The 15,167-nt window shown below is 41.1% G+C and overlaps 1 protein-coding gene across 1 annotated transcript in view; it reads right to left on the reverse strand.

The window, feature by feature from the left end:
• Window positions 1-15,167, reverse strand: part of CTDP1 (CTD phosphatase subunit 1) — a 156,884-nt gene that overhangs the window by 40,096 nt on the left and 101,621 nt on the right. Inside the window, exon 12 of the mRNA XM_073678901.1 lies at window positions 529-698. Within this exon, the coding sequence (XP_073535002.1) occupies window positions 529-698 (170 nt within the window). The remainder of the gene's footprint in view (window positions 1-528; window positions 699-15,167) is intronic.

The raw sequence follows: 15,167 nt of genomic DNA on the forward strand, positions 1-15,167 counted from the left end.
GCATCAAGCATAAACGGCTCAACAAGAAACCTAAAAAAATGGTCATTATGGTCCAAAAAATTCCCTTATTAAGGGGAACTCATAGAAACCACATAACTTTCATTCCCAAATCTCTTTCACACAGGTTTAATATGCTTTTTTCATTGTGTCATTGTTAAATATATTTGTTTTTTACTTGTTTTGTTCTGTTTTGATATGTTTTATCTTGGATAAACTGTGTTAATACACTTGACTATCCTCCTTCCCCATCCTTCCTTTCCCTCTCCCTTCCCCTTTCCCTTACGAACCATGTTCGAGTTCGTGTTCAAATTTTGATAAAATTCAATAAAAATTATTGTGAAAAAAAAAAAAAATCAGAATTTTCTCTGTGAGCAGAGTTGTAGCAATCATGCCCAGGGCAAAATTTCAATAAATAAAGCACAATTGATGCAGACGGTAAATGCATATAACATACAACACAGTTGGTGGATATATATATATGGATGGGTATTTATATAGAAATCTATATATATTATACTATGTACTCACCGTGTTGCACTATCTAAGAGGCTCTGTTCACTAGAAGACGACGATTCATTTCGTGATTCTGGGATTTTCTCCGTACTCTTTTGTGTTGTATTTGGTGTTTTTTTAACTTTCACAGACTTCTTTTTCTCGCTATCGCTGTCATCACTGCCTTCACCCAAAATGTCGTCAACCTGAAAAACACGAGGTTTTCAAAGAGGTTTATAACAAAGGCTACTTCTCAAAGAAAAAAAAAAAAAGGGACTAGATCTTGACATCAATTGCAAGCTTGCATGTTAACAGTGAGACTCCGTGAGTAACGTTCTCTATATTACCTATATGGACAATACGTTGGGACACTCACAACATGTGATCCTCCCCGACCTACTTTTTCCTTCTCCAATACCCTGTAAATTATAAGCCTGTGGTTGTTGGGGCCTCTACCCCACTGTACTAATCTGTCACTTAGTTGTTTTTTTTTTTACTGCACTTGTATATTATATATTATGGTGTATGTATGTATGTATGTATGTACTCTTCACTTGTACCACACCATGGAATTAATGGTGCTTTAAATTAAATAATAGTCAACAAAAAAGTCAGCGGTTCCAAACATAGCTAGTTAATAAAATGGTTTTCAATGTAATTAGAAATGTAGTTTCCATCGGAATATTTTTGTAAAAACTAAGGAAAGTACATAACCAACATATGTATCATTTTCTGCATTTTTCCTTTCATGAGAACATCCTTCTGCATACCTGACTAATGAAACCTTTGTAAGAGTGTGTATAATAAGATGTTCAGCACCCTGCTGGAAGACCAGAATCATCTCAGTTGGATTTGCAGATGTGAAACTTGAAGTCTGGGAACATTTAAATCTAATTCTGTACGTTCTTTAATGGATAAAATACACATTAATGAGTTATAGATCACTGTTAGACAAATTTACATCCGGTAGCAAGAAAGATCTCGTCTGTCACGTAGAAACATGCATTAAATAAATGGGTTTATCTTTTAATTAAAAAATAAAAATTTGTGGGTTAGATGGAGTTTTCTTTTTTTTTTTTTTAACACTCCTTTATCTAATAATTACTGTGACAAACTTGATATGGTGCGTTCCACTGTTCTTTCCAGAACATTCACAAGCTTTATATTTGGTGGACGTTCTGAAATGGAACAAATAAAATGTAAAAGCAATATTTAAATATTTTACCTTAAAGGGAATCTTAGTAGGCTCAAGCCTTTTAGGCTGTTTATATGAGCATGTAGCTCATAGTTTGCGGAATATAATGATACATTGATATCTGCAATCTGATGTCTTATTCCAGAGAAATCCAGACATCCACGTTTTTTTTTATGGGCAGGACGCTGATCTGCATGAGAATCTGCCTCTTGAGCTTATTTTAACTCCTTCACCCAGGGCAAATTTTCCACTTTCGATTTCTCCTCCCCTTTTTCCAAAGGCCAGAACTTTATTTTTCAGTCAACATAGCTGTATGAGGGCTTGTTTTTTTTGCGAGAAGTTGTACTTTTGAATGACATCATTCATTTTATCACTGGAAAGGTGGGAAAAATTTCAAGTGGCTCAGTGGTTAGCACTGCAGACTTGAAGCGCTGGGTCCTGGGTTCAAATCCCACCAAGGACAACATCTGCAAGGAGTTTGTATGTTCTCCCCGTATTTGTGTGGCTTTCCTCCGGTTTCCTCCCACACTTCAAAGACATACTGATAGGGAATCTAGATTGTGAACCCCAATGGGGACAGTGCCCATAATGTCTGTAAATTGTCTGAATTGTAAAGCGCTGCGGAATATGTTGGCGCTATATAAATAAAAAAATTATTATTACTATTAAGTGTGCTGCAATTGCAAAAAAAAAAAAAAGCAATTTCACAATTTTTGGGTTATTTTATTTACCATGTTCACTATACAGTAAAACTGACATGGCAATATGATTCTCCAGGTCAGTACAATTACGCAGATAACAAAATAACAAAAGTATAGTAATGCTTTCAAGGTTAGAGCTCTAATTCTTTGTGATGGCTTATTTTTTGTGCCCTGAGCTGCCGTTTTTACTACCATGTACACTACGATATTTTGATAGTCTCTTATTGCAATGTTGCAGCGAACAAAAACAACGTAATTCTGACGTTTCGATTTTTTTCTTCTAACAGTTTACCGATCGGATTTACTTATTATTTTGATAGATCTGACTTTTACGAATGCAGCGAAATCAAATGTGTATGTTTAAAAAAAAAATAGTTTTTTTTTAATGGGGCAAAGGGAGGTGAACTTGAATTTTTATTTTTTTTCATATCTGTTTACTTTTTACTGTATTTAATAGTAGTCTGATCGCTTGTGCTATAATATAGCAGTGTATCAGCACTGACATGTATGGCTAAAACCACAATATCCTATGAATGCCAGCTGAAGGCTGGCTATCACAGGAGAAACATGACAAGCACGCAAGTTTTAAGCAGACCTCCGGCTGTTATGGCAACCAATTTGCGCCCCGTGATAGCATAAATCTGTCAGAGATTGACAGTGGGATTTAACAGGTTAACAGCTGCAGGCGAAGCTCCGATCCACCAGTGGCTATTCAAGGCACATGATGGCTGATTAAATCAGCCATCATCTGCCAGGAAAGATGCGGACTCTATGTGCGATCCCGCACCAAAGGCCCCAGGGGCACAACACATGACGTACATGTACATGTCATGAAGGGGTTAAATGAAAAGGGGTGTTACTAGTGTGATATGTAATGACTGCTCTCATGCTGACACACAGCTCTACACTTCTGTTGTACTAACACAACAGCATAGCAGGTTCCTCTAATATTGCTTCAGCTTCCATCTCACAGGCAGCCAGTGTAGGGGAAGGGGGAAGTACAGCAGAGGTGACATCACTACAAATGTGTTTGCAATGACAAGGTTCAACTCTGATGTACTGTGTAAGTTATCAGGCACAGCCCTGCACTATGATATTACAAACATTTGTAGCAGTTGTCCTAAGACAAGTTCATTTATGCTGTACGGTTTTCGTTCTGATCTCACTGCAGAGCAGTGTGTGATTGAGTGCTAAGTGTCAGTCATTATTGGGTTTGCACTGGTAATGCCCCCCTACATTGATAATCAGCGCTGGAGGTGGATTCTCATGCAGATCTGTATCCACACCATAGATCTTAAGAGCTCATTTACATATTAAGAAAAACATACATTTCTATGGAATAAGACGTCAGTTTGCAGATATCAAGATATGATTTTATTTAGCTTTCTATGACCTACATGCCCATATAGATTGCTTTGGAGGGGCGATACTACTGACAGATTCCCTTTAAAGAATTCCAATAGGAAAATGGTTAGGGTTCACTTGATCTATAGATAAATGTAATATTTGATAACAGGCAACCCCTTCAATATTGCATCAATGGCTTTATATTTATATAATGTATAAATTCACTTCAAGTAAAGCAACACACAACTATTCGGCATTAAAACAGCAAGGATCTCCAGGTCATCTTAATCCAACTTCATATAAAAAAGTAAAACACTAGACCATGAAATTTCTATGGAGTATTATAATTCCATATAAGTGCACAATCACAAAGCAATTAGAAGATAATAAGTTCCACATTATTTACATGTGGCATCTTGAAACCTCATACTTTAACACTTAAAACAATATAGAAACCCACACATATAGACATAAATTAGCAGCAAGATTACATCATTTTATGAATTCGATAACTATAGAATATCAATATTCCTATCTAAAACATCACCTACAAAATTCAAGGTTACCAAATTACTTTAAGATTACAGGTCTCATTTAATCCTCCATGGCCAACTATGTTTAGTGTATAAATCCAAAATGTTTCACATTGAAATAATCAAGTTTTGAATTGCTATTCCTCTTTACCAGTCGCTTCCTCAACCATCATCCATCTAAGATTGCATATTCTATGACTTGCTTCAAAGACAGAGTGTAAATATTTTCTTTAATTCAGCATCTTTTAGTTTTCTCTTTTTCTTCATCCATCCGGATTGTTAAACAATGTTCAGTTAATCTAAACTTAATTTGTCTTGAAGTTTGTCCCACATAAATTTAGCCACAAGAACATTTGAATACACAAATTATATTTGAACTATAACGAGTTCTTTAATTTCAATTTTATTAATCCCTCTTATTTTATTATATTCAATATAAAGCCACAGACCTCTGGACCATGCAACCAACATGAGCCCTATGAAGGCAGGTTATGTATTCAACGCTGTGGAAAAAACAAAAATTTCAGGGTTTTTTTGAATCACCACTGCCAATGTAGATGACAAGAGACCTTAAAGGAGTTGTCCACTATTTTCACATTGATGCCCTGTAAGTAGGAGAGGGCATCAATGCATGATCGGCCGGGGTCCCACAGCACCCCCGTCGATCAGCTGTTATCAGTGCCGCCAGCTGGAAGTCCTTACCTGTGGACCTTGGCCGTCAAGTTGTAGTGGCCGGAAGCACATCCACCTTCTATTCAGTTGAATGGGTGGCGGATGTGCAGTACCCCGCTGCGGCCACTACAGATGGATGGCAAAGCACCGCAGGTAAGGACTTACGTCTGGCGTCACTGATAACAGCCTAGCCGATCATACATCGATGCCCTATCCTATGGATAGGGCATCAATGTTAAAGTAGTGGACAACTCCTTTAAAGCCCATGACTGGCTGCAGTGCCAGATGTACTTGTGACACCATCGCTGCTCCCTGTCGACAGACAGGGGAGCTACGGAGAGATATCGCTGGAGCAGGTGTGCATAGGAACTAAAAATATGTATATATTTATAGTATGAAAAACCTATTTGACTCTTGTACTAAAAGGTTTAATATTTGTTTTGTTATTTTGTGTATATTAGAATCAATAAAAAACGTAATCAACAGCACATAGACTCCAATTAGGTAAGGTGTTTACGTGAGTAAAATACCTTAAAAAGTAAAAAAATATTGGTGCAGCATGAAGTTATACAAAAATGTTGCAACTTTAGAAGTTTTCACATTAGTTTTGGCCAGCTCCGCCAAACTGTGGAGCTGGGGTGGGATGTGGGTGTGACAACGTTAGCCCATCTAACTTATAATCAGTTGTGGCATACCTTACTGACTGGAGTAAGATTTCCTGAGAGGCGCATGGTCAGTCATGCCACTTGTAAAATGTGCCTGATTCATTGATGTGGCATGCGCCTCTTAATAAATCAGGCCTTTGACTCCACTACGCCCCTTCATTGAGACTGGCGTGTACAATGCCAGTCTTAAAGAATCAGGTTCATAACCTCTAAAACCTTTGGTATTATCATATTATTTTTAATCACTAAATAGCCTTGGATGGTGTAACCGATATTTATACTGACAGCTGTTATGTATGAATTAGTCTATATAAAAAATTGGTTACCAAGTAGACCCGCAGGTCAACAATTCTTGCATGTATACATAGGCAGCCATAAGAGCGCACAAATCCAAACATATTCCACATGGCAAAGTCAAGATGTTAGCTTTAAGATGCAAAGCTGCATTCAGTCTCTTCAATATGCAGGTGACCTTTGAAATCGTATGAGACCACATTATAGCTACAAATCAGATCTAGTCTCAATATAAAAGGAAAGCCATAGAATAACCTGCTTAACATAACAATATGACACCATTACCTCCTATAAAATACATCTTCACAAATGCACAAAGACAGGTACTGAATATATTAATGTCAAATACCTACAGAAAAACATTTCAGCTCACGCTGAAAAATATAGATAGAATCGCTTCATGTAACATGTGAAGTATATAATATAAAGATAACAGCAGATGAAGCATTAGCAGCACAATGAAAATGCACATAGTAACTGAAATGTGGGTATACGTATACAGTACAGACCAAAAGTTTGGACACACCTTCTCATTTAAAGATTTTTCTGTATTTTCATGACTATGAAAATTGTACATTCACACTGAAGGCACCAAAACTATGAATTAACACATGTGGAATTATATACTTAACAAAAAAGTGTGAAACAACTGAAAATATGTCTTATATTCTAGGTTCTTCAAAGTAGCCACCTTTTGCTTTGATGACTGCTTTGCACACTCTTGGTATTCTCTTGATGAGCTTCAAGAGGTAGTCACCGGAAATGGTCTTCCAACAATCTTGAAGGAGTTCCCAGAGATTCTTAGCACTTGTTGGCCCTTTTGCCTTCACTCTGCGGTCCAGCCCACCCCAAACCATCTCGATTGGGTTCAGGTCTGGTGACTGTGGAGGCCAGGTCATCTGGCGTAGCACCGCATCACTCTTTTTCTTGGTCAAATAGCCCTTACACAGCCTGGAGGAGTGTTTGGGGTCATTGTCCTGTTGAAAAATAAATGATGGTCCAACTAAACGCAAACCGGATGGAATAGCATGCCGCTGCAAGATGCTGTGGTAGCCATGCTGGTTCAGTATGCCTTCAATTTTGAATAAATCCCCAACAGTGTCACCAGCAAAGCACCCCCACACCATCACACCTCCTCCTCCATGCATCACGGTGGGAACCAGGCATGTAGAGTCCATCCGTTCACCTTTTCTGCGTCGCACAAGGACATGCTGGTTGGAACCAAAGATCTCAAATTTGGACTCATCAGACCAAAGCACAGATTTCCACTGGTCTAATGTCCATTCCTCGTGTTCTTTAGCCTAAACAAGTCTCTTCTGCTTGTTGCCTGTCCTTAGCAGTGGTTTCCTAGCAGCTATTTTACCATGAAGGCCTGCTGCACAAAGTCTCTTCTTAACAGTTGTTGAAGAGATGTGTCAGCTGCTAGAACTCTGTGTGGCATTGACATGGTCTCTAATCTGAGCTGCTGTTAACCTGCGATTTCTGAGGCTGGTGACTCGGATAAACTTATCTTCAGAAGCAGAGGTGACTCTTTGTCTTCCTTTCCTGGGGCGGTCCTCATGTGAGCCAGATTCTTTGTAGCGCTTGATGGTTTTTGCAACTGCACTTGGGGACATTTTCAAAGTTTGCCCAATTTTTCGCACTGACTGACCTTCATTTCTTAAAGTAATGATGGCCATTCGTTTTTCTTTACTTAGCTGCTTTTTTCTTGCCATAATACAAATTCTAATAGTCTATTCAGTAGGACTATCAGCTGTGTATCCACCAGACTTCTGCACAACACAACTGATGGTCCCAATCACATTTATAAGGCAAGAAATCCCACTTATTAAACCTGACAGGGCACACCTGTGAAGTGAAAACCATTTCCGGTGACTACCTCTTGAAGCTCATCAAGAGAATGCCAAGAGTGTGCAAAGCAGTCATCAAAGCAAAAGGTGGCTACTTTGAAGAACCTAGAATATCAGACATATTTTCAGTTGTTTCACACTTTTTTGTTAAGTATATAATTCCACATGTGTTAATTCATAGTTTTGATGCCTTCAGTGTGAATGTACAATTTTCATAGTCATGAAAATACAGAAAAATCTTTAAATGACAAGGTGTGTCCAAACTTTTGGTCTGTACTGTACATCCTAATCCAATATTCGCCTGCATGACATGAAATAAAATGAGGCCAAAGAGCGGAGAAGTGTTAGGAAAGTGGTTCCCTCTTCATATAATCCTACCAAAATCCCCATAATACATCCACATTTAAATAAACATCTCCCACGTTCCTCCAACGGACTAACCTGTGACCGAAACGCTCAGATTTGGAGTTTACTTCGTGTCCCTTAACATAAGGTATTTACCAATTACAGCACACTGTTGAGTGTGGTTATCTGCAACGGAAATTTTTGTTTGTTCATCAACCCTCTTTCAGTCCTGCGTTATGTCTCTGCCACTGCCGAGGTCTCTTGATAGTTTGCAGCGGTGACATCACATTGACATATCTGCAGCGAAGCATCGAGCTCAGCGGTCTGTACCGTCTACATTGGTAGGTCAGTGATTGGCTGCAGCACTCTTAAGATAACATTATTGTTGCAGTCAAACAGCAACTGGAGACACAGCATTGGACCCTAGGAGGGCAAGTAATGCAAAGTTTATTTGTTTTAGCCAAATTGGGGATATGGTAAAATGTTTTCGTGTTTTAACTTTCTAATAAGATTGCCAATAAAGCTCAGGAAACTAAAAAATTTTGGCATCAACACAACTCATTTTTCCCAGTCCTTAGCCTTATGCACCCTTCCAGCATAGGCAAATTTCATATACAATGAACTTCATCCTTAGACTGGGGTAGCCACTTTTCTCCCGGTACTGTTTGTCTTTTTATAATTTAGTGCCAAATCTCAGAATTAGAAGGTTGTTTTTTAATAAGGCTGTGTGCCCATGATGTGTTTTTTAAGCGTTTCCGCAGAGGCAAAAACGCTGCAGAAACACTTAAAAAACGCATGGTAGAAGGCCTGCCATGTTCCCCAATGATAATCCGCATGTGCTGTGCACATGCTGCGGAAATTTCCGCTGCGGATTATCATTGCGGGAAAAAACGCAGCACTACCAATTATTTTGCGGAAGTGCTGCGTTTTCGCCATTGACTTGCATTAGAACGCGTGTATTCCGCTTCACTAGATAAGGACATACGGAATGCCTGCGTTCAATGTGCGGATGGTACCCAGGTGTGGAGGAGAGGAGACTCTCCTCTGGACCCGGGTACCATAGAACCTGTAAAAAAAAGAATAAAATAAAAATAAAGATATTTACCTTCTGGCGGCCCCCGGTCTCCTTGTCTGTGCTTGCCGGCAGCTCGCTGTGGACTGAAGGACCTGCGCTGACGTCATAATCATGTGACGGGTCACGCGACGCTGACGTCGGCAGGTCCTTCAGTATACCGCTGCCGGCAGCCTGGACGGAGGGAAACAAGACAGCACGGGCCATCAGAGGGTAAGTATATATTTATTTTTTGACATTCTCTCGGGTCACACTAAATAAATCCATGCCGTTTGCATGGATTTATATAGTGTGCCCAAGTTGTCAAGCACTTTCCAAGTGATGCTAAAATCGCTTGGATAGCGCTTGACAACCCGCATGCGGAAATGCATGTGAAGAATGCTTCACATCCACATGTCCCTGGCAGGAAAACGCATGTACAATCCACATGCGTTTTTTTCGCCAGGGAGATGCAGAAACGTTCAGGAAAAAATCCTGAGCATTTCTGCATCGTCGGCACATAGCCTAAGTGTTTATTGTCCCCCACCATCCCTTCTTCCCTCTCACTGTTGCTCAGGATTCTACGGGCCTTGTACACAGATTAATAACACTAGTGACACCACGGTATTCTTAAACATGTACTGGCCAAGCCACACTAACGCTCCTGGAGAGTGGGCTTTGTACTCTTGCACTTTTTTGCTCAACTGTACTTTTTCATTAAAAAATAAGAAAATTAATTATGAGGGGTTGTTCACCTTGGAGGGACAATTTTTTATTCTTAAAACGCCTGCATTTTAAGCTCAAAATTATTTTTTATAATTGGGTTTCATTAACCCCTACCTAACATTGACAATTTTCTGTTTTTCCTCACCTTCTTCAAAGAGCCATAGCTTTTTATTTTTCTGTCCACATATCCACATGAGGGCTTATTTTTTTACAGGGAGAGTTGTAGTTTTGAACGACATCATTAATTTTACCAGACATTCTCATTTTTCAGTCGATGGAGCTGTGTAAGGGCTTGTTTTTTGAACCCTGAGCCGATACTTGTATACTGCGATCTCACGGCCACAAGTTTTTTGCTAGATTTTTTTTTTTTTTTTAAGAAATGGACCCATGGTGCGATTTGACAATACCTATTTTGGCAAATAGGTTTTATTTCCACATTGTTCCCATAGACCTCAGAGAAAATTCCGCTAATAAAAAAAGGTATGCGTTTTTACTACACGTTCGTAAAAAATATACAGTACAGACCAAAAGTTTGGACACACCTTCTCATTTAAAGATTTTTCTGTATTTTCATGACTTTGACAATTGTACATTCACACTGAAGGCATCAAAACTATGGATTAACACATGTGGAATTATATACTTAACAAAAAAGTGTGAAACAACTGAAAATATGTCTTATATTCTAGGTTCTTCAAAGTAGCCACCTTTTGCTTTGAAGACTGCTTTGCACACTCTTGGCATTCTCTTGATGAGCTTCAAGAGGTAGTCACCGGAAATGGTTTTCACTTCACAGGTGTGCCCTGTCAGGTTTAATAAGTGGGATTTCTTGCCTTATAAATGGGGTTGGGACCATCAGTTGTGTTGTGCAGAAGTCAGGTGGATACATACACAGCTGATAGTCCTACTGAATAGACTGTTAGAATTTGTACTATGGCAAGAAAAAAGCAGCTAAGTAAAGAAAAACAAGTGGCCATCATTACTTTAAGAAATGAAGGTCAGTCAGTCCGAAAAATTGGGCAAACTTTGAAAGTGTCCCCAAGTGCAGTTGCAAAAACCATCAAGCGCTAAAAAGAAACTGGCTCACATGAGGACTGCCCCAGGAAAGGAAGACCAAGAGTTACCTCTGCTTCTGATGATAAGTTTATCCGAGTCACCAGCCTCAGAAATCGCAGGTTAACAGCAGCTCAGATTAGAGACCAAGTCAATGCAACACAGAGTTCTAGCAGCATACGCATCTTTACAACAACTGTTAAGAAGAGACTTTGAGCAGCAGGCCTTCATGGTAAAATAGCTGCTCGGAAACCACTGCTAAGGACAGGCAACAAGCAGAAGAGACTTGTTTAGGCTAAAGAACACAAGGAATGGACATTAGACCAGTGGAAATCTGTGCTTTGGTTTGATGAGTCCAAATTTGAGATCTTTGGTTCCAACCACCCTGTCTTTGTGCGACGAAGAAAAGGTGAACGGATGGACTCTACATGCCTGGTTCCCACAGTGAAGCATGGAGGAGGAGGTGTGATGGTGTGGGGGTGCTTAGCTGGTGACACTGTTGGGGATTTATTCAAAATTGAAGGCATACTGAATCAGCATGGCTACCACAGCATCTTGCAGCGGCATGCTATTTCATCCGGTTTGCGTTTAGTTGGACCATCATTTATTTTTCAACAGGACAATGACCCCAAACACACCTCCAGGCTGTGTAAGGGCTATTTGACCAAGAAGGAGAGTGATGGGGTGCTACGCCAGATGACCTGGCCTTCACAGTCACCAGACCTGAACCCAATCGAGATGGTTTGGGGTGAGCTGGACCACAGAGTGAAGGCAAAAGGGCCAACAAGTGCTAAGCATCTCTGGGAACTCCTTCAAGATTGTTGGAAGACCATTTCAGGTGACTACCTCTTGAAGCTCATCAAGAGAATGCCAAGAGTGTGCAAAGCAGTCATCAAAGCAAAAGGTGGCTATTTTGAAGACCCTAGAATATAAGACATATTTTCAGTTGTTTCACACTTTTTGTTAAGTATATAATTCCACATGTGTTAATTCATAGTTTTCATGCCTTCAGTGTGAATGTACAATTTTCATAGCTATGAAAATACAGAAAAATCTTTAAATGAGAAGGTGAGTCCAAACTTTTGGTCTGTACTGTATGTCACACCATCCCTGTGCTATACAGGCTGTCAGTGCTGCAGAAGATATTTTGGTCTTGCACTGCGCATGACCAAAATATCTTCCTGCTGTCTGGTGACCCCTCTGCAGTTTCCTAAACATCACCTGAACAAGCCGGGATGCCATTGGAAAAATGCTTGGTGTATGGCTGAGACCAAAATAGAGCTTTTTGGTTTAAATGAGAAGTGTTCTGTTTGGAGAAAGAAAAACACTGCATTACAGTTTAAAAATATCATACCATCTGTGGAACCTAGCGGTGGTAGTACCATGGTTAGGGCCAGTTTGCTATATTGGGACCAGGGCAACTTGGCACCATTGATGGAACAATGAATAATAGCAGCAAATTCTAAAGGAAAATTTCAGGACATCAGTCCATTACCTGTATCTCAAGAAAACATGGTTCATGCAGCAAGGCAACAACCCAAAGCACACAAGTCATTCTATAAAAGATTGGTTAGAGAAGAATAAAGTTTAAGTTTTGCAATGGCCAAGTCAAAGTCCTAGCATTAAACCTATATAAGTTATATGTAATGGCCTGAAGAGAGCAGCTCAAGGGAGAAAGCCCACCGGCATAAAGTTGAAGCTGTTTTGTAGAGATAGATCCTAGTTACTTACCGGTAACGGGATTTTACAGAGCCCATGACAGCACCACCTGAGAGAGGGTATCCGCCCACCAAGGACAGGAACCTACTGAATAAAAAGGCGGTACCTCTCCTCCGCATCAGTTTTGTTTCAGAGCATGAGAGGGCCTCCGAAGACAGGTTAATACATAACCACCACCTCAACATATGTACTAAACACCTTAAAAAAAGTGCACACCACAGTGATAAAGGGGAGGGAATTAATAGGGTGCTGTCATGGGCTCTGTAAAATCCCGTTACCGGTAAGTAACTAGGATCTTTTCCCCTTCTCCCATGACAGCACCACCTGAGAGATTTAGAGAGATCAGACACCAGAGGGAGGGATCACCGCTTGCAACACCCTTCTACCAAAGGACAGATCAGTAGAAGAGGAAAGGTCAAGACTGTAATGTTTGTAAAATGTAGCAGGGGATGACCAAGTTGCCGCCTTACATATAATGTCGATGGGCACATCCGCCTTCTCAGCCCAGGAAGCAGCTACCGCTCTGGTGGAATGGGCCTTCAGGTTCTCAGGAACCGGCAGATTGCTTAGAAGAGTAGGCTAAGGTAATAGTATCCCTGACCCATCTAGCTATGGTCCCCCTTGTAACCTTAAGTCCTTTCCTAGCCCCCTGAAAGGATATAAATAAAGCGTCACTCTTTCTCCAGGCTTTTGTCACTTCCAAATACTGGACTAACACCCTCTTAACATCTAAGGTGTGAAGCTTATGTTCCTCAGAATCCCTAGGATTAGGATAGAAGGAAGGGAGAGTGATTACTTGCGTCCTATGGAACTTGGAGGCTACCTTTGGAAGATAGGCCGGGTCTGGTCTTAAGATTACTCTATCCATACATACTTGAGTGAATGGATGGTTAACGGATAGTGCGTGTAAGTCACTGACTCTACGAGCTGATGTCAGGACCACCAATAGCGCAGTCTTTAAAGTTAAGATTTTTTCTGAAACCTTCTCTAAGGGCTCGAAGGGAGGCTTGGTTAATGCTTCCAGAACTAAATTAAGGTCCCAAGGAGGCATTCTTGGAACAGGAATAGGTCTGGATCTATGACAGGCTTTAATAAATCTAATGATCCATCTATTTGCTGCCAAGTCATAATTATACAGTGCCCCCCTTTGCGTCAATAGCGACCTCTCAAAATCCAAGCCGTCAAATGCAGGCCCGCTCTTTGGGGATGACAGACTGGGCCCTGCCTGAGGAGATCCGGGATGTCCGGAAGAACCCATGGATCTGCTTGGGACATTCTCTTCATCCAAGTGAACCATGGTCTCTTGGGCCAGAACGGGGCGATCATTATAACCCTCGCCCGTTCCTCTCGGATCTTCCTCAGGATAGTAGGGATCAGTACTAAAGGGGGAAAGGCATAAGCTAGAGTGAAATCCCACTGAATCTGCAGCGCGTCCACCGCAAACGCCCCCTCTTTTGGATTCAGGGAGCAAAAGGTTTCGGTCTTCCGATTGTGTCTGTTTGCAAACAGATCTATCTGGGGCTGTCCCCACCGATCCACAATCTGCTGAAAAACGGCTGGATTCAACTCCCACTCTCCTTGTTTCAAGATGTGACGACTCAAGAAATCGGCCTTTATGTTCTCTTCCCCTTTTATATGCAGTGCCGAGAGCGTAACCAGCCGACTCTCGGCAAACCTGAAGATCTGATCCGCTATTAACATCAGAGGGAGAGATCTGGTACCCCCCTGATGATTGATGTAGGCGACTGTTGATCTGTTGTCTGACATTATCCTGACGTGAGGACCCTGAAGAACAGAACTGAATTCTTTTAGCGCGTTTCTGGCTGCCAACAGCTCTTTCATGTTGGAAGAGAGACTTGTCTCGCTGTCCGACCAGAGGCCTTGTACAGAACGATCCCTTAGGTGAGCTCCCCAACCTTCCGCACTTGCGTCTGTTGTAATTGTATCCGACACCTGGAAGGTCCAAGGAACCCCCAAAGATAGGTTGACCAGAGATGTCCACCAGTCCAGGGAGTTGATCACAACATCTGGAAGAGATATTTTCCCATTCAGGCGACCTTTGAGCCGCCTGTCCGCTGCCAGAATCTCCTGTTGAAGACATCTGGAATGGTGCTGGGCCCACTGAACCGCCGGGATGCAAGACGTCATTGTACCCAACAGAGACATTGCACTCCTCAGGGTCATGGTCGGATTGCTGACAACCTGAGATGTTAGGGATCTGATCTTCAGTTTCTTTTCCTCTGGCAGAAGACAGGTTTGGTTTTCTGAGTCCAGAATGAGACCCAGGAAAGACTGAACCCTCTTTGGTTCCAGCCTTGACTTCTCCAGATTTAACAGCCAACCTAGGCGTCTTAGACTGGCCATGACGTCCGCCAGGGCTAGAGCACAGAGTTGACTTGATCTGCCCACTACTAAGAAGTCGTCCAGATAAGGGATGACCAAAATGTTTCTTTCCCTCAAGTGCGCTGTGACCTCCAGAATGATTTTTGTGAAGACTCTCGGCGCCATGGAAATGCCAAAGGGA

This window comes from Phyllobates terribilis, unplaced genomic scaffold (assembly GCF_046119375.1).
Source record: "Phyllobates terribilis strain yellow unplaced genomic scaffold, ASM4611937v1 Scaffold_4__5_contigs__length_816908805, whole genome shotgun sequence".
NCBI lineage: Eukaryota > Metazoa > Chordata > Amphibia > Anura > Dendrobatidae > Phyllobates > Phyllobates terribilis.